This window comes from Tachysurus vachellii, chromosome 15 (assembly GCF_030014155.1).
Source record: "Tachysurus vachellii isolate PV-2020 chromosome 15, HZAU_Pvac_v1, whole genome shotgun sequence".
NCBI classification, from domain to species: Eukaryota; Metazoa; Chordata; class Actinopteri; order Siluriformes; family Bagridae; genus Tachysurus; species Tachysurus vachellii.
The window spans coordinates 8,864,020-8,882,934 of record NC_083474.1 but is presented as its reverse complement, the minus strand read 5'-3'; the positions used below and the strand labels follow the sequence as shown (position 1 = coordinate 8,882,934).

The 18,915-nt window shown below is 39.6% G+C and overlaps 1 protein-coding gene across 1 annotated transcript in view; it reads left to right on the top strand.

The window, feature by feature from the left end:
* ube4a (ubiquitination factor E4A (UFD2 homolog, yeast)) overlaps positions 1–18,915 on the top strand; it is a 21,152-nt gene extending 2,237 nt beyond the window's left edge. The window contains exons 2-20 of the mRNA XM_060887591.1: positions 2,518–2,690; positions 5,008–5,184; positions 5,564–5,676; positions 5,781–5,933; positions 10,511–10,670; positions 10,949–11,151; positions 11,243–11,434; positions 11,533–11,866; positions 11,960–12,086; positions 12,882–13,189; positions 13,306–13,438; positions 13,539–13,729; positions 13,835–13,935; positions 14,054–14,167; positions 15,938–16,112; positions 16,211–16,391; positions 16,480–16,627; positions 17,285–17,442; positions 17,555–18,915. Coding sequence (XP_060743574.1) covers positions 2,561–2,690; positions 5,008–5,184; positions 5,564–5,676; positions 5,781–5,933; positions 10,511–10,670; positions 10,949–11,151; positions 11,243–11,434; positions 11,533–11,866; positions 11,960–12,086; positions 12,882–13,189; positions 13,306–13,438; positions 13,539–13,729; positions 13,835–13,935; positions 14,054–14,167; positions 15,938–16,112; positions 16,211–16,391; positions 16,480–16,627; positions 17,285–17,442; positions 17,555–17,690 — 3,234 coding nt within the window. The 5' untranslated portion in view covers positions 2,518–2,560 and the 3' untranslated portion in view covers positions 17,691–18,915. The remainder of the gene's footprint in view (positions 1–2,517; positions 2,691–5,007; positions 5,185–5,563; positions 5,677–5,780; positions 5,934–10,510; positions 10,671–10,948; positions 11,152–11,242; positions 11,435–11,532; positions 11,867–11,959; positions 12,087–12,881; positions 13,190–13,305; positions 13,439–13,538; positions 13,730–13,834; positions 13,936–14,053; positions 14,168–15,937; positions 16,113–16,210; positions 16,392–16,479; positions 16,628–17,284; positions 17,443–17,554) is intronic.

Sequence of the window (18,915 nt, the reverse complement as noted above, 5' to 3'; positions counted from 1 at the left end):
GTACCTGTCTGTTCTTTGTGTACCTGTCTGTTCTTTGTGTACCTGTCTGTTATTGTTGTACCTGTCTGGTTATTTGTGTACCTGTCTGGTTATTTGTGTACCTGTCTGGTTATTTGTGTACCTGTCTGTTATTGTTGTACCTGTCTGGTTATTTGTGTTCCTGTCTGTTATTGTTGTACCTGTCTGGTTATTTGTGTACCTGTCTGTTCTTTGTGTACCTGTCTGTTATTGGTGTACCTGTCTGTTCTTTGTGTACCTGTCTGTTCTTTGTGTACCTGTCTGTTATTGGTGTACCTGTCTGTTCTTTGTGTACCTGTCTGTTCTTTGTGTACCTGTCTGTTATTGGTGTACCTGTCTGTTCTTTGTGTACCTGTCTGTTATTGTTGTACCTGTCTGGTTATTTGTGTACCTGTCTGTTATTGTTGTACCTGTCTGGTTATTTGTGTACCTGTCTGGTTATTTGTGTACCTGTCTGGTTATTTGTGTACCTGTCTGTTATTGTTGTACCTGTGTTATTTGTGTTCCTGTCTGTTATTGTTGTACCTGTCTGGTTATTTGTGTACCTGTCTGTAATATTTGTACCTGTCTGCAGGGCTCTCAAGTTTTGAAGACAGGCAAGAGTGACATCTCCAAGACACCGAAAAACAAAAAACAAAAAAAAAAAAAAACAATGGGGGTGTTGTGCTCGGATCACTGAGCACAATTTAACCAAATACAAAGTATTTATTCAATTTCCTTTTATTAATTTGTGTGTGAGAGAGAGATTTTGGCCACGTTCACACTGCAGGTAAAAGTGGCCCAAATCCGATTTTTTTGGGGTCAAGTGACCAGGTCAGACTTCTTCAGGAGTAGTGTGAACACTCAAATCTGGCCCAGATCTGATTTTTTCAAATCAGATCTGGACCACTTCCATATGTGGTCCTGAATCAGACCCAAATCTGATCTTTTCCAATGTGGCTGCAGTGTGAACAGCCAAGGCGGATTTGATGCGACTTTTACGTCAATCTACATCGACATTCGTCACAATTATGTGACTTTTTTAAAACCTTTTTTTTTTTTTTTTTTTTTTTGCACCTGCGAAAACGTGACACAAACGTGACTGGTAACGTGTGTGTTAAGAGTGTTATATAAAGTGGTTACGTGAACCAGCTCATAATGCTTGCATTGAATACATCATATTATAGCATTACATGATATGTTTGCTTGCACCAGATGATACAATACTTCCTCCATAACCTCGCCAACTTTTTAGCGCAACGCCGTCATTGTTATTGTTCGTTTGCGCATGCGGGTCAGTTCGAAACAGCAAACAGTTCACACTGGTATCTGATATAGGCCACATTTTAAAAGGTAATGTGAACAGCCAAACAAAAAAATCATATCTGAGCAAAATATCCGAATTGAGCATTAAGACTTGCAGTGTGAACGTGGCCTATGACTGGTGTTGTTTATTGTAAGTGTTTGTTGCCTTTTTGGACTCCTTTATCATTTGTAATGTTGCTCCCATTTAAAACAGTTCAGCTCAAGCCCAGACATTTTTAGGGTCATGATTGAGGACAATGTCCCGTCCAGAGACAAGCAGTTTCGTGTTGAGGTTTTTTTTATCAAACCGACCATCGAAAATACCCTCTGGGCATCAGCATTAGAATGTGGAAGCACTAAAACCAAGGCTGCGATCTTTGATAGCCTCCCAAATTGGTTCAGTCCAGTCACCTTTGAAAAAAGGAACCAGGGGCCTCTATTACTCAGATGTTTTCTGGCACCATCTCAGGGCCCCCAGTTTGAGGACCACTGGCCTAGACTACTTGTTCTGAGCAGGTGTTGTCAGTGAACAGGCTGTAAAACTGTTAGCTAAGTTACAAAATGTCATTGTTTGTGTCAAACAAGTTGTGAATTTGTTGTAACATTAAAACAGGAGATCATGACTTACTCTGTGCTCAAAGTGATGCTCGCAGCTCCAGTGGTTTTCTCTGTGGGTGAACGAGGATGATGCTGAACAATTCCAGGATCTGCTTTTTTTTCCATTGGTTGTTGCATTAAATCTTACCCAGATACAATAGTGCTGGGAGGAATACAATGTGTGGTGGGTGGGAGAGTGTGACAAAAGACCGAAATGCGTGACACTTGACAGCCCTGTTTCTGTTATATGTTATTTGTTATTATTGTTTGACTGTTATTTGTGTACCTGTCTGTTTTTTGTGTAACTGTCTGTTATATTTGTACCTGTCTGTTATTGTTGTACCTGTCTGTTATTGTTGTACCTGTCTGTTATTGTTGTACCTGTCTGTTATTGTTGTATCTGTCTGTTATTGTTGTATCTGTCTGTTATTGTTGTATCTGTCTGTTATTGTTGTATCTATCTGTCTGTTATTGTTGTACCTGTCTGTTATTGTTGTACCTGTCTGTTATATTTGTACCCGTCTGTTATTGTTGTACCTGTGTTATTTGTGTACTTGTCTGTTATTCGTGTACCTGTCTGTTATATTTGTAATCGTCTGTCTGTTCTTCCTCATGCAGGCTGGTTTTCAGCACATGTTGATGGAGTAGATGCTCCACTGAAATGACAGACCAGGGCAACAATAATCAGAACATCTCTCGAAACCCGTTTGCTGCCCTGTTCAGTTCACTTGCTGACGCAAAGCAGTTCGCATCTGGCCAAAATCTACATCAGCTACAAGCTGCACCACCATGTAAGTTTCTCTGTTACAACTCTATAACACAGCCAGCTAAAGGATTATTGGCACCCTTGCTATTATTGGCACCCTTGCTATTCTCTCTGAGAAGAAATTCTAGATGTACAATTGTAACACAATTTTTTCTTAATAAATGTTGTTTTCTTAGAATTTTTTTTTCTTCATGTTAGAGTTCCTTCAGATGTTCAGAGTGGTATTAAAATGATTATTTAAACCCATTAGGCATTAAAGACATTATTACTAATTAATTTGATTGAGGGGGTGCACAGTGGCTTAGTGGTTAGCACGTTCGCCTCACACCTCCAGGGTGTTCGATTGGGGGTTCGATTCCCGCCTCCGCCTTGTGTGTGTGGAGTTTGCATGTTCTCCCCGTGCCTCGGGGGTTTCCTCCGGGTACTCCGGTTTCCTCCCCCCGGTCCAAAGACATGCATGGTAGGTTATTGGCATCTCTGGATAATTGTCCGTAGTGTGTGATTGCGTGAGTGAATGAGAGTGTGTGTGTGCCCTGTGATGGGTTGGCACTCCGTCCAGGGTGTATCCTGTCTTGATGCCCGATGACGCCTGAGATAGGCACAGGCTCCCTGTGACCCGAGGTAGTTCGGATAAGCGGTAGAAGATGAGTGAGTGAGTGAGTGAGTGAGTGAGAGATAGTTCTGAGGTTATTGCTGTTTATATACTTCGTATGGAAAAGTTTAATATTCATCTTGAAAAGATTTGAAAGCCTTTTCACTAGCTTCAGTCTCAGACTTTTGGACTCTGCTCTATATGTATGTATGTATGTATATAATATATTTATTTATTTATTACAGGGACAATGCGTATTAATAAACATTTCTATCAATATGCCAGAGTTAGCCAGATGGCTATTTTTCACCTGTAGTCCCTAGACAGATGGTAACCCTAAAAAAAGATAAAAGTACATATTGAAATAACAATAAAGAAACTACAATACATTTAATAAAAGTACTAAGTATTAAACTCTGATGTACATTAGAAACACAACCAATCAAACAAACATTTATACACCAACAATCAAATATATATAATGACAGATAGATAGATAGATGTGCTCAAAAGTTTTCATACCTTGGGAGAATTTGCAAGATGTGTACCATTTTAATTTGCAAGATGTGTACTACCAAGGCAAAAGTAAAGTGATTTTATTTCTTATAGGAGTTAAGTTAATATGTAAGGCATAACAGAATGGCACAATCAAACAAAACATAACAAAAAAGAAAATAAGGAAATAATCCCTATAGCTGCCCATTCTTCTTGGCAAAATGCCTCCAGTTCCTGCACATCTTTTGGTTGTCTTGCAAAAACTGCACATTTGAGATCTCCCCAAAGTGGCTCAATGAGTGGCTTTACATAGTGCTACATAGTGTTTATAGTTGTGAATATAAAGTTTTATTTTGCTCTCATCACTCCAAATGGCTCCAGAAGCTGTGAGGATTGTCTAGCTGCTTTTTGTGGCATGCGCACAGTAATGGTTTTCTTCTGGCAACTTGACCGTGCAGGTCACTTGTGTTCAAGTACCTCCATATTGTGCTCCTTGAAACACCACCACCACTTTTTCCAGAGCAGAATGTATTTCTCTCAAAGTTGTTTTTCTTTGCGTCCCGAACAATTCTTCTGGTAGTAATTTGTGAAATCTTTCTTGGTCTACCTGACCGTGGCTTAGTATCAACAGAACCTCTTATTTTCCACCTCTTTATCAGTGTTTGAGCAGTACTGACTGGCATTTTCAAGTGATGAGAGATCTCTTTTTCTATCCTTTTCCTGCTTTATAAAGTTCAACTACCTTATTACACAGGTCCATTGGCAGTTCTTTTGTCTTCCCCATGGTGCACTATCTGGCCAAGACAGTGCATCACCTCATGAGCTGAGAAACTCACTGACTATTTATGCACAGACAATAATTATAATGAGTCACAGCTGTAAAGACTTCCCTTTAATAGCCAATTAAACCTCTGTGTGTCAACCTGTGTGTTTATAATGTGGACAAACATTTAAGGATATGTAAACTTTTGATCGGGGTTCTTTAGGTAATTTCAGTTATTAGGTTTTAAAAAGGCTGACAGCAGGTATGGCTTGTTGCTTTGATTGATATGGTTGTGCTATACTCTAATAATTAAAAAGACAACTATGTGATAAATAATGACTTCATGTGACCACTATCCTTTAAAAAAATACTTTGCACTATCAGTCATATTTTCCAAATAAATGGCAAAAATATATCTATAAAATCAGTCTATAAATCTATAAATACATAATTATTCACATTGTGTAATGTTACGTGTGTTGATCCTTACAGCGGAAGAGTCTGGAGAGAGCCAGTCTGAGTCTGAAAACTCTGTGTCAGACAGTAACGGGGACAACGATGACTCAGTGGCCGAGATCAGCCGCTCTTTCCGGTCACGACAGGAACTCTGTGAACAGCTCAATATCAATCACATGATCCAGAGAATCTTCCTTATCACGTTGGACAACAGTGAGTGCTTTAATGGTTTGTCCATGACCTCATGTTAGTTAATGATCTCAGTTCCACTTGGTGCCTTTTTGTGTTTTAAGTCATTTGCTGACACTTGAGACATGAGTCATAGACTGTAAGCCAAATGACTTCATTTCTTTTAACTCCTTTGATGAGGTCACTTAAAATGTTTCTGAGTAATGCTCCTTTCTAGAACTTAGGCAAAGGACGTCACTACTTTCTGTTATTCGTCTCAGTCCTGTCCTTGACTTTCCCAGCTTAGCTTTTGTCCCAATTTTGAGTTCCAGTCTCACTCATTAGCCAAGTCAATTTCAGTTTCTGCACACCACTACAAATCAACTGATACTTATGATTCACTTCTTATTTTCATGGGCTTCAGGTGACCCTAGTCTTAGAAGTGATAATGGCATCCCCCTGCGCTGTGTCTACCTTGGAGAGATGGCAGCTGATCTCGATGGCCAGGACTGGCTTGACATGGACACGATAGAGCAGGTGATGAGCAGAACATAATCAGTCTGAAAGAAAATTGAGCATTTCAAACATTATTGCTGGTGTTTTTGGACAAGAGACTAATGTGTCCATGTCACCACACTCAGGCCATTTTCAGCAGACTTCTTTTACCGGAACCGGGTAACCACCTAATCTACATGACTTCATGCAGTGTCGCAAACCTGTCAGCAGATCGTGATGCTGGGGAGAAACTAGCCATACCATACCTGTATGCCTGCTACCAGAGAGCTAAGGAAGAGGTATGTGACATTGATTGGATATCGATTCAGATCAATGTAAATGCCTAATAAAGTCTACTTTAAAATCAAAATTTTAAATCATGTTTGTTGCCAGGTAATGTAGGGTTTACATGTACAGGAATTTGTCTTGGTGTGTTGGTGCATAGTAATAATAGAGAAGAAGCATAAATATAAGGGTGTTTTCACACCTAGTTCGTTTGAGCCCTCCAAACGCTCTCGGAGCGGTACAGTGTGTATATGTGAACAAACCATGTGATCTGATACCCCTTAAAAGGACCCAGAAGCAATCAGTACAGTTCTGCTGTACCTAATTACTATGGGTTCGTTTGTGGGTTCGTTTGTGGTTCGATTTGTGTGTGACATGTGAAAGCAATGAGGTCCCGGTCCGCTTTGCGTTTCGTTTTGCCAAATGTCCCTGGACGCTTGCCATACCTGCAGCCGTGTTCTGTCACTGTGACTGCTGAAAACACAAAACTTTTCGCCATGGCAGGTCGCGGAGTCGTGTGGTCTTATGAAGAAAGCTGTGCACTTATTGATATTTGGAAAGAGGATGGCATTAAAAGCCAACTATTCTCACCACAGCCATGTGATGACAACTTGTAAAGAGGCAATTTTGAATACCCAAAATCCATTGCTGCACAGAGTTCTGAGTTCTTATGAAGTTGAGGTGAACACGAAAGGGTCTGAGATCACTTCAATACTAAAGAGGACCAAAAAGAGAACTGGGTTCTCTTTTGAGTCCACTATATTGTGAAGACCAAACGGACTGAGGTCCCATTCGGCTAGTTCCTTTTCTGATTCACTTTAAGTGAACTGGGTTTGGTTCTTTTAAAACGAATTATATGTGAAAACACCCTAAGAAACAAAGGTTATAAAAAAATGTCATGAACCTTTGCATATGTCTATATGTCTTTTGAGGTCCCCATTCTGTTCCTACCAATTTTCTTTGACTGTCAGTGTTTGTTTTATTTCTTTTATCACATTTTAAGCCATATTTAATGTGGCTGTGTTCTTACATTATCTATAATGTAAACTGTAAACCTTGTATTTGAGATAAATGACTCTTAAGCTATCAGCTAAACCACTAGAGCAGGGGCCCAGTGGACCACAGTCTAGATGTGGACAAAGTATTACAGCTGACTGCAAGTACATGTAAATGTATTGTGGCACAGCAGATGGACTGAATAAACATTCTGTGTTGCTTGAGTTTCAAAAGCACATCTTTGAACTTTAAAACCCATGCCACTGTAGTTTTCAATTTTGTCCAATAGAAAAATAATTCAAAAGTTGATGAGTAGCACTGTCCGAACATTTTAAAATGGCAGCTATTACCACTATGTCCTTTTTAACCTCTGGATCATCCTTTAAGCCTCGGTCAAACCAGGATTGAGGCCATTCCTCTGAGGATTCCAATAGAAAGTCTGAACCCATCTGCTGGCTTTCAAGAAGTTTTCAATGGACATGCCTCTAGAGGCATCATCAGCAGGATTTAATTTTGTTCCAATATGTCTCCATTGTACAACATCTGTTGCATCCCTGATGACTGACAATCTATTTGCCACAAATGTATGAAACCTCTTGGCATCATTGGCAATGTATTTCAATACAGTTTGGCTATCCATCCAAAACACTGACTTGGCCAGATTCAGTTGAAGTTCCTTTGTGAGCATTTTGTCGATTCTGACTGCTAAAACAGCAGCTGCTAGTTCAAGTCAGGGTATTGTTATCTGCCTCAGTGGAGCGACTCTAGATTTTCCAAGCATAAAAGAAAGTCTCACCTTTCTGTTTTCATCTTCAAGACGCAAGTAAGAGACTGTTCCATAACCACATTCACTTGCATCTGAAAAGTGATGCAATTGAGCCAACTTGAGCTTTCCAAACTCCTTTGGCTTGATACATCTGTCCACCTTCACCATAGCTACCTTATTGAGATGTTGCAGCCACTCTGACCACTGACATGATAGGGACTGTGGCATTTCAGTATCCCATCCAATGTTTCGTTTACACAATTCCTGTAACAACAACTTAGAAGGCAGTATTAGTGGTCTTTCACTTGTGGCAATCTTAAACATGAATGCATCAGATTCCACACACCAGTGTAACCCAAGTGCTCTTTCTACAGGTAGATCATCTTTATCCAGGTTGAGATCTTTAGTTGAATTTGACAGGCGTTCTTCTGGAATACTTGCTAATACCTTACGGCTATTACACATCCATTTGGATAGCTGGAATCCTCCTTTAGAACAGACTGCAGTTAAGTCTTTAACCATGTGAAGTGCTTCCTATTCAGTGGAAACAGATGTTAAACCGTCATCCACATAAAAGTTATGCAGGATCATATTCAAGACTTTGTTTGGAAAGCAATCTCTGTAATCTTCAGCAAGTTTTCGCAGAGCAAAATTGCAACAGCTCGGTGATGAAATAGCTCCAAACAGATGCACTTTCATTCTGTATTCTGTGAAGTTTTGCGTAGTATCACCATTGGGCCACCATAGAAAACGAATCCACATTCTTCTGTGACACATTTGACCCACTTGGTGAAACATGGCTTGAATGTCTGTCATCAAAGTCACATGCTCTCGTCTGAGCCTGGTCAAAACACCCAATAATGTGTTGGTGAGATTTGGGCCTTGTAGTAATTGTGAATTTAAGGACACTCCTTTATAAACTGCACTACAATCAAACACAACTCTAATAGTCTTCTTTTTAGGATGGTATACCCCATGATGTGGGATATACTACACTTTACCATCATTCCGAAGTAACTGATCTTGTGGTACTGCTTCAGCATACCCCTTATCCATAACTCGTTTGAAAACTCCTGGTTCCTACTGAACTTCCTTTTCAAGTTCATTAGATGTTGTTCAACAAGGCACCTATTATTAGGCATGATGTCATCATCCTTCCTGAAGGGTAAGTCAATACAGTAGTGACCATTTTTAGTGCTAATTGACTGATCCGTTATCTCCATAAACCTTTGATCCTGATATTTTGAGATCATCATCTGAAGATTTCTCACTGAAATCGTGATTGTACTGAGCAATTAGTAACTCTTCTAGCTTGGTAACAGAAATCCTATTAGCAGTGACCATTTGAAAGCCAGTCTTCCGTCCATCATCTGCTCCCTTTACAAAACTGTTTATGACCCACCCCAATAGGGTCTTGATGGCATAGGGTCCTTGACCTTCACTATTGACGATTTCCCATGGTTCCAAGAGCTTTGGAACATTTGTGCCAATTAGCAATTCAACTTCAGCATCCAGTTTGGGAATCTTGACATCATCCAAATATGTCCATTTCTTTAACTCTTCTTGATTAACCACATTATTTTTACTTACAGGTATTGTCTTCTGAGTAAAGACTTCTGGCAAATCCATGAATTTTATCCTCAGACAATCCTGATATCTCCAGTCCAGTGAGCACAGATGTGTTTACCACATTTTCGTGTCCCATCGTTCGAAGCAATATGCACCTTCTTGTTCCACTCATCTTCAGCTTCCGCATAAGCCCTTCAGTACAAAAAGTGGCTGTATTCCCTGGATCCAAGAAAGCATATGTTGTTACTGTAAAGTCTCCAAACTTAGACTTGACCTGAACTGGCATAATGGACAATGAACAATCTTGTTCTCCGGCCCCAGTATGAGCATAGGTCTGCAAAGTAACAAGAGCATTACTCAATTGTTTCTCCTCAAAGGGTTTACTCTTAGCTGAGATATGCAATATAGTAGGATGCTTCTGACTACAGACACCACAAATATGCCGACTTGTACAACCTTTGCTAAGATGTCCAATTTTCAAACAGGCAAAGCAAATTCCATGGTTCTTCAAAAATTCAATCCTTTGTCTGTGAGTCATTTTCTGAATTAGAGGGCATTTTTCAAAAACTGTGCTGTGATGGATGTAATCTAGTCTGAAAACCTTCAACAGCATCAACGATAGCCACTATAGCTGAACTTCACCCTCTACCACTGCAAGGTACAGATTTGACTTTGTAGGACACAAGACTTTGTGGGTGTATATCTTTAATATCTCCAAAGAGAGGATCTGTGAGAATCTTTACCTCATGTATCAGCATGTTTCCCTGTAAACAAATCAAGGTCTATGACAACAAGGTTTGTTGAGGTTGGAGTTGAAGAGCTTAAATGTCCTGCACAGAGAGCTACAGGGCTAGAGGGATTCACAGGTTTTTACAGATTCTCATGTGGGTTTTGTTTTATTTATTTATTTTTATTTATTTACCCTCACTGGTCTGATAATCAGTTTGATAATATGGCTTGCTTGTGTCTCATGAGCGACTTGGGGGGGTTAATGGATTCCATCACTGCAAAAAAAACTACTTAAGATTAATTCATATATAGCCAGAAAGTAATCTCTAAGGTTTCTAAACATTTCATGTTTCTAAAATGTTTATATTCTGACATGTCTGTGTTTAAATATGTGTTTAGCAATTCTGGTGTTAATTTGTTGTATTTCTTGAGCTTTTTTGCCGACAAATTTTAAGGTGTAGTCAGTCCATAGAATTAACTAGAGCTTGCACTGGTATGATCTGTCATTTCAAGGGTTTATTTTTACAACAGGTCACTAAAGTACCAGAGAAGCTGCTATCCTATGCTGTGCGCTGTAAGAACCTGACAGTGTCCAATGCTTGCACAGTGCTACTTACTCCTGAGATCTACACCAGCCAGAATGTGTATGAACAACTACTGGATCTGCTTCTGGAGGCAGTTAACAGAGCCCGTAAGCCCGTGTATATGTGTGTGTGTGTCTGTGTGTGTGTGTCTGTGTGTGGCTGTGTGTGTATACCAAACATCTGCAAAAAAAAACCCAAACTCATATGTATACATATATGAACATATATGTATGTATATGTGTGTGTCTGTGTGTGTGTGCATGTGCGTGTACAAAACGTCCTCAAAATATATATACATATATGTGTGTATGTATGTGTGTGTGTATATATATATGTGTGTGTGTGTGTAATATATTTTATTTTTTGTTTATTTTAATGTTTGCAGAGATGGAGGAGGTAGTGGAATTTTTCGAGGAAGTTATTGCTGGCCTTTTGACTGACCAAGAAGTGCGCACGTTTATGGAGGTTATGGTGCCAGTATTTGAAATTTTCCAGAGTCGTGTGAAAGACTTAGACCTCTGCCATCTGCTGCTTTACTCCTACTTGGACATTCTAGTTTACTTTAGTCGGCAAAAAGACATAGCAAAGGTTTGAGCTTGGTTTCATTTAGTGCCAGTACTAATAGAGAAACACAGAGGACATACAGTATAAAGCATATTCTAATTTAACCTCTTTGTAGGTTTTGGTGGAACACATTCATCCCAAAGATCCTACTAATGGACTTCAGTATCAGAAGACTCTTCTGGGCACTGTTTTAAATATATCTTGTCTGCTGAAAACCCCAGGGGTGGTGGAAAACCATGGTTTTTTCCTCAACCCCTCCCGCTCCAGCCCGCAGGAAATGAAGATTCAGGAATCTAATATCCACCAGGTGGCAAACTGTTGCTTGTCTTTAAGCTCTTGTGAGAGTGTTTGAGTATAGAAATCAGGACCATTTAATTCCTGTGTTTTCTCTGTTTCCTATATCAGTTCATGGGACAATTTTCTGACAAGTTGCAGCAGATCCTGAAGAATCTGCTGCAGCAATCGGCGGAGACTCGTCACCTTCTGCTCTCGTGGCTGGGCAACTGCCTGCAGGCCAACATGGGCCGTGCCAAAATCTGGGCCAACCAGATGCCTGAGATCTTCTTCCAGATGTATGCTTCGGATGCATTCTTCCTAAATCTAGGCGCTGCACTTCTCAAACTCTGCCAGCCCTTCTGTCGCCCTCACTCTTCAAAGCTCCTTACATTTAATCCCACATACTGTGCTCTTACAGACTTGAGTGAGGAAGAAAGGCGCAATAGGAACGTTCATGCTAAAGGTACGATACCTGCCTTCCTTTTCTGAGTCACTCATTCATTTCTTATCAAATTTTAAAGGTTAAATAGGTCAAATAGCGTGCTTCCTTCTCCAGGGCTTGACAAAGAGACATGTCTGATTCCTGTTCCACCGCAGCAAACAGTCGAATTTCCCCAAACATACAGCCTTCTCACAGAAAACCTGGTATTCACTCAGCTCACCCTGCACCTGGGCTTCCACAGGTCATTTCTGCTTTGTTACCTACAATCTCCCAAACAAATGCTATTTACGTCCATAAGGACACATTCAAAATTTCCAAGTATAAAGCTTGCATCTTTTCAGCGTCAAGTTACACACATGCTTGAGCTTATTTTCTGGATGATCCTTTATGTTAAGTGTCAAATATTGTCAAATGTAACACAAAAGCTGAATTTGTCCATTTGTCCATAAATCCATTTGTCCTGTTAAGTTTTGCTCTGTTTGAGAAATAGATCCAGAAGATGCTACACTCACTTTATTAGTATGCCAACTATTTGGCTCGCTCGTAATCATTGCTATGTACGTACATTCCCGTTAAAGGGGTGTCTGGTGAAATTAGTATCTATAATTGGGCGTTAATATTTTACATAAAAATAAATACGCATCATCATTTTTGGAAAGCTGCTCCACCAATCAACTTAGTAAGCTAACTGTTATATAACATGGATTACACCATTATTTGTCAATGTAATAAGCTAGGCTAGATTTACCTGCTATACCTTATAGTGCAATTTAATTCAATTCATAACTCCATATAACTCATAACATCTCATATTCCATAGATACTAACTGGTCTGCACCATAACTATCATTTCTGATTAATATCCTGTCTCTTCCAGTGTGCACAAAGCTTAAGCCTGTATATCAATGTGTACAAATTCAGGTGCTTCTCACTACAAGTGTGTAACACTACTGTATTATAAATGAAGCCCGTAGTCTGTTATTGCAATGCATTGTAGAGATCCAAGACAAACACTAATGTAAATTTCTCTGTACAGACTGCATGATCAGATGGTGAAAATGAATCAGTCGCTGCATCGGCTGCAGGGTACTTGGCGGGAGGCACAGCTCAACGGAGGGCCGATGGCAGAGCAGCTAAGGGAGCAATTTGAGCGTCTCATGACTGTTTACCTGTCCACCAAGGCTGCTGCCACTCAGCCTTCCATGCTTCAGAACTGCCTCAATCTGCAGGCCTCCTGTGCTTCTCTTCTTGTACAACTCGGTTTGGGAAACAAGGGCCTTGAACACATTCCCTTGTCCTTCCCTCTGCCTCCACTACAGAACAGCCTGATCTGCTATGTGCCAGGTGATACAGTCCTCTATGTGTTCACAAATCTCTATTAGAGATGATTAGATTGCTGAAATGCAAACTAATCATATTAATAATTCACCAAAATATACTGGGCGCATGTGGTTTTGCAGAGTTTTTTGCAGAGAACATGGGCGATCTCTTCATATTCCTTCGGCGCTTTGCAGACGACGTCCTGGAGTCCTCTGAAGAAAACTTGGAGCACGTCCTCAATTTCATCACGGTTTACATGGGAAATGTAGAGAGGTGTAGTAACCATTTTCTTTTACATTGTCTGCATTCTCAATTGTTATGCACTTTTTATATGTATTCTTTTTTTTTTATGTAACTATTCACTTAATTACAGAATGAAAAATCCTCATTTGAGGGCAAAACTAGCAGAGGTTCTGGAGGCAGTGATGCCACACATGGATTCTGTGTCACCCGGTGCTCCCCAGATCATTATGTTCCGGCGACAGAGGGCATTCTCCTCTTACTGCCATGCGCCTCGTCTAGCCGAGGCTCTCATTACTGTGTTTGTAGACATTGAGTTTACTGGTGAGCTTCAAAGAATCTCCTATTTTTCACGTTAGTAATGGTTTACGTGTTCCATGTCATTTGTAATTACTTATGTACTCTTTACATATATATCTATATCTTCAGGTGATCCACACCAGTTTGAACAAAAGTTTAATTACAGAAGGCCCATGTACCCCATTCTGAAGTACATGTGGGGAGAGAAGAGTTATAGAGAGAGTATTAAGGTGAATGAATAAGGGGTAGCAAAATTCAGTACTTTTTTTTTTTTGAGTTGCAAATCTCAAGTTAAAAAAATGAAACTCACACTTTGTCGTTTTCTTTGTTGTGTGTGTTTTTTTTTAGCAATTGGCAGATTTTGCATCTGAAAATCTAGAGGCCATGAATCCGCCACTCTTTTTGAGGTTTCTTAATCTGCTTATGAATGATGCCATTTTCTTACTAGATGAAGCCATACAGGTATGTGCTTGTAATGATATATTATTTATAGTGCTGCTTACAGTTGTGTTCAAAATTATTCAACCCCCAATGCTGTAAATGGTTTTAGGGAATTTAGTGTACATTTGTAATTGTATTCAGAATGAAATCCTACAAGGACTTCTTAAAGAACCATATGCAACTAAAATGACATCAATTAGTTTTGTAATACAGTAGTAAATGTTTCTTTTGTGAATTCTTCATTGACATAATTATTCAACCCCTTAAAGACTACCACTCTGAAGAACAGAGGTTCAATGAAGTGTTTTCAATCAGGTATTGAAAACACCTGTGGATATCAGGGAGCAGCAATAAAGCCTAATAAGCACCAATTAGGCAGCTTTAAAATGACTGTGATACTCAGCTCCTTCTAGACATTTACTGGTGTGGTTACAAACATGGTGAGGTCAAGAGAATGGTCCAGGAAGACAAGAGAACAGGTGATTACTCTTCACAGGAAGGGCAATGGCTATAAGAAGATTGCAAAGATGTTAAACATACCAAGAGACACCATAGGAAGCATCATTCGCAAATTCAAGGCAAAGGGCACTGTTGAAACGCTACCTGGTCGTGGCAGAAAGAAGATGCTGACTTCGACTGCTGTGCGCTACCTGAAGCGTAGAGTGGAGAAAAGTCCCTGTGTGACTGCTGAGGAACTGAGAAAAGATTTGTCAGATGTGGGTACTGAAGTTTCTGCTCAGACAATACGGCGCACCCTGCGTAATGAAGGCCTCCATGCCAGAACTCCCAGGCGCACCCCCTTGCTGTCCCCAAAGAATAAGAAGAGTCGACTGCAGTATGCCAAAAGTCATGTGGACAAACCACAGAAGTTTTGGGATAGTGTTCTGTGGACTGATGAAACAAAATTAGAACTGTTTGGGCCCATGGATCAACGCTATGTTTGGAGGAGGAAGAACAAGGCCTATGAAGAAAAGAACACCTTGCCTACTGTGAAGCATGGCGGGGGGTCAATCATGCTTTGGGGCTGTTTTGCTTCTGCAGGTACTGGGAAGCTTCAGCGTGTGCAAGGTACCATGAATTCTCTTCAGTACCAGAAGATATTGGATGACAATGTGATGCAGTCCGTCACAAACCTGAGGCTTGGAAGACGTTGGACCTTTCAACAGGACAATGATCCCAAGCATACCTCCAAGTCCACTAGAGCATGGTTGCAGATTAAAGGCTGGAACATTTTGAAGTGGCCATCGCAGTCACCAGACTTAAATCCGATTGAGAACCTCTGGTGGGACTTAAAGAAAGCAGTTGCAGTGCGCAAGCCTAAGAATGTGACTGAACTGGAGGCTTTTGCCCATGATGAATGGGCGAAAATACCCGTAGATCGCTGCAAGACACTTGTGTCAAGCTATGCTTCACGTTTAAAAGCTGTTATAACTGTAAAAGGATGTTGTACTAAGTACTAAGATTGAATGTCACTTGGGGGTTGAATAAAACTGATAATGATGTGAGCTCAGAAAAGACATTTGTGGTTATTTCATTATAAATGTTATGTTATATTTGTCTGACCTACATGTGCCTCTTTGATTTAATTGTAAGCAGGATGACTGAATGATCATAATCAATGTCAAACCGACCAAAACAATCAATTTCAGTGGGGGTTGAATCATTTTGAACACAACTGTATATGTAGTGCTGCTCAGATATATTGATATTAATATAAATGATTCTTGAATGATTTAAGATTTATTTGAACCATATCCTCAAAGTAGTTCTCTTTGTTGTTTATCACTTTAGTACCTGAGTAAAATCAAGCTCATCCAGATTGAGAGGGACCGTGGTGATTGGGAAAGTCTGGCCCCTGATGCCCGACGAGAGAAGGAGTCCAGCCTGCAAATGTTCGGACAGCTGGCTCGTTTCCACAATATCATGTCAAATGAGACAATTGGCACTCTGGCTTTTCTGACATCTGGTAAGATATATGGTAGTGTTTTTGTGTCTTTAAAGACCCTGAAATATTATGATTTCATATATCTGAAACATAATCGTATTTATTTTTATATTACTCAGAAATCAAAGGCATCTTTGTTCATCCTTTCCTCGCTGAAAGAATCATCTCCATGCTCAATTACTTTTTGCAACACTTGGTGGGGCCCAAGATGGGAGCTCTTAAAGTGAAAGACTTCAGCGAATTCGACTTCAAGCCTCAGCAGCTAGTGTCGGACATCTGTACTATTTACCTAAACCTAGGGTAGAGTTTTTTATTCATGTTTAACATGTGCATATTTCCAGCAACATCATCATGGGTTTAAACTAAACTAAAGGTGTTTTTGGCACAGAGACGAGGAAAACTTCTGTGCCACTGTCCCAAAGGATGGGAGGTCGTATTCCCCCACCCTTTTCTGTCAAACCGTTCGAGTCCTGAAGAAGATCAACAAACCTGGGGATATTATAGTGGCATTCAGCCTCCTGGCAGATAAAATAAAGGTTTGATACATTATTTATTGGTCACCAAGCTGTTATTATAATTGCTTTCCTTAAAGGCAGGGTCTCTGATTTTTGAGAAATGCTTCAGAAAACTGAGTCGGGCCGAATAATAAACAAAAATCAAAACAAAAATCAAAACAAACGTGTAGCCAATGAGCAGAAAGGGGCGGGTCTTGTCAATATGCGGCGGAGAGAGTGTTCAGTGCGCATGTGTGACATTAGCAGAAAGCGGCATGGAGGATAAAAACAAAGAAAGAAAGCGAAGAAAGGCTTACGATAAGGCAAAAAGCAGGACCTCTCCTTTCCAGCGCTGGAGAGAACTGAAGGAGCGGGAAGTTGCTCATATTTACGTTGGTTTTGCTTTGTTTCACAGAACTAATATTGCCGTCCTTTGCATGATTATGTTTGTGTCATTTTTGCTTGTTTGTTTATCTGCAATCGTATTGTTCTTCCCTTCAGCTATGATAAAGACACATTTCTTTCCATTAGTTGCCTGGGTTACGTATGTATGTGTGGGCGGAGCTATCAATACAGGGGTGGGACCCATTTGGGTTAGGGGTGTGTTTGTTTTGGAGATTTCAAATGTCGACATTGGCTTTCAAAAATCGGAGACCCTGCCTTTAATATTGAAATGCTTAAAGCCTTTGTATTTCAAAGTCTTTGGCAGATCGACATCAGCAGGAAGAGGAGACTTATTCAGATGCTCCAGATGAATTTTTAGATCCCATCATGTCAACCTTGATGCTTGATCCTGTGCTACTTCCTTCTTCCAATGTCACAGTTGACCGTTCAACAATAGCCCGGCACTTGCTTAGGTGTGTAACAACATTCTGTTTACAAGCCACACAATCATTTACGTACAATGTAACGTCCAATGTTCGCTTCTCAGTCTGGTGTCTATCTTGAGCTCATCTTTTTCCCCTGTAGTGATCAGACAGACCCTTTCAACCGCAGTCCACTCACCATGGACCAGATCAGACCCAATGAAGAGCTCAAGCAACAGATCATGCAGTGGCTAGCTGAACACAAGCAGAGGGATGTGCAGATGGGACCCAGTGGCTAACATGCGCACACACACACAGACACACACACAGACACACACAAACAACCGCCAATCTCCTGTCCATCATGTCTAAGCCATATAACAACACATTCAATCATTCATTCATCACAAGAGCAACACATATATCTACTGGCATGGTGTAATAATCTCTGTTAATGTCAAACATTTTCATATAACATACATCTGTCTAAAGTTTGTCTAATTTACATCTGCTCAGAATGAATATCAGTAGTTATATTAATGTCTAACTGCAGCAAGCTTTTATACTGCTTTAATAAATGGTTCATAATATTTGCTGTCTTGCTTTCTGCCTTGTACAGATTTTTTTTTCTTGCAGAATTTTTTTTTTGATTCGTGTGTACAGACAATATAAAGATCTTCGACAATAAAAAAAACAACAAAAAAGTTACACTTTTCTTCTATCCTTAGGAAAAACAGTTTAACAAATTAACCCATTTTGGTTATCATAATTGTGTGAAACAGATTTGCCATGCTATCTTATTATCATCAGAAGTCTAGAAATCTCAGAAACTTGCGGTTTTATTCACTTACCGCAATGAGCAGTGTCTGTTTTTTTTTTTTTTAAAGTTTGTGTGAACCTAATGATATACATTTTTAAAAGGTTTCTCTAGGATATAATGGAATTACTGTCAAGTAACTGCATTTTCTTTGCACCTGCTTAATTTGCATTACAAATTAAATTTTTTTTTTTGCTCATTACAAATGAAATGCTTCTTTTAACTTGACACATCATCATAGTTTTGTGTTCCATTTTAATGACACTATATGTAAATTGTCATCTCTGTGCATACTACAGGAATTCATTATGTTTGTAGAGTCACTTCTTGAAACCGAGCCAGACTGTGCATTTTCAGTTACTGTGGCTCATCGTGTACCAAGAACAGAATGACCTCAGTGTGAAAAATGAGAAATTGTGGATGTCTTTAATTGTTTGACCTTGTACTCTAAAGAGAACTTTAAAGCTAACGCCAAGTATTGTTCATCTTTCTTTTAACAGACAATGCTCTTAAGAAAACTGGTTTGGAGTAAATCTGAATGTAGCCTGTAATAATAATGATGTTATTATTATTATTATTATTATTATTATTATGATTATTATTATTATCATTAATTATTATTATTCATTTTATGCCAGCACAGTGTGTGTTTAAAATGTTCATCTTTTTTCAGATTCTGGCAACGTATTTGATCACAAATATTGTCT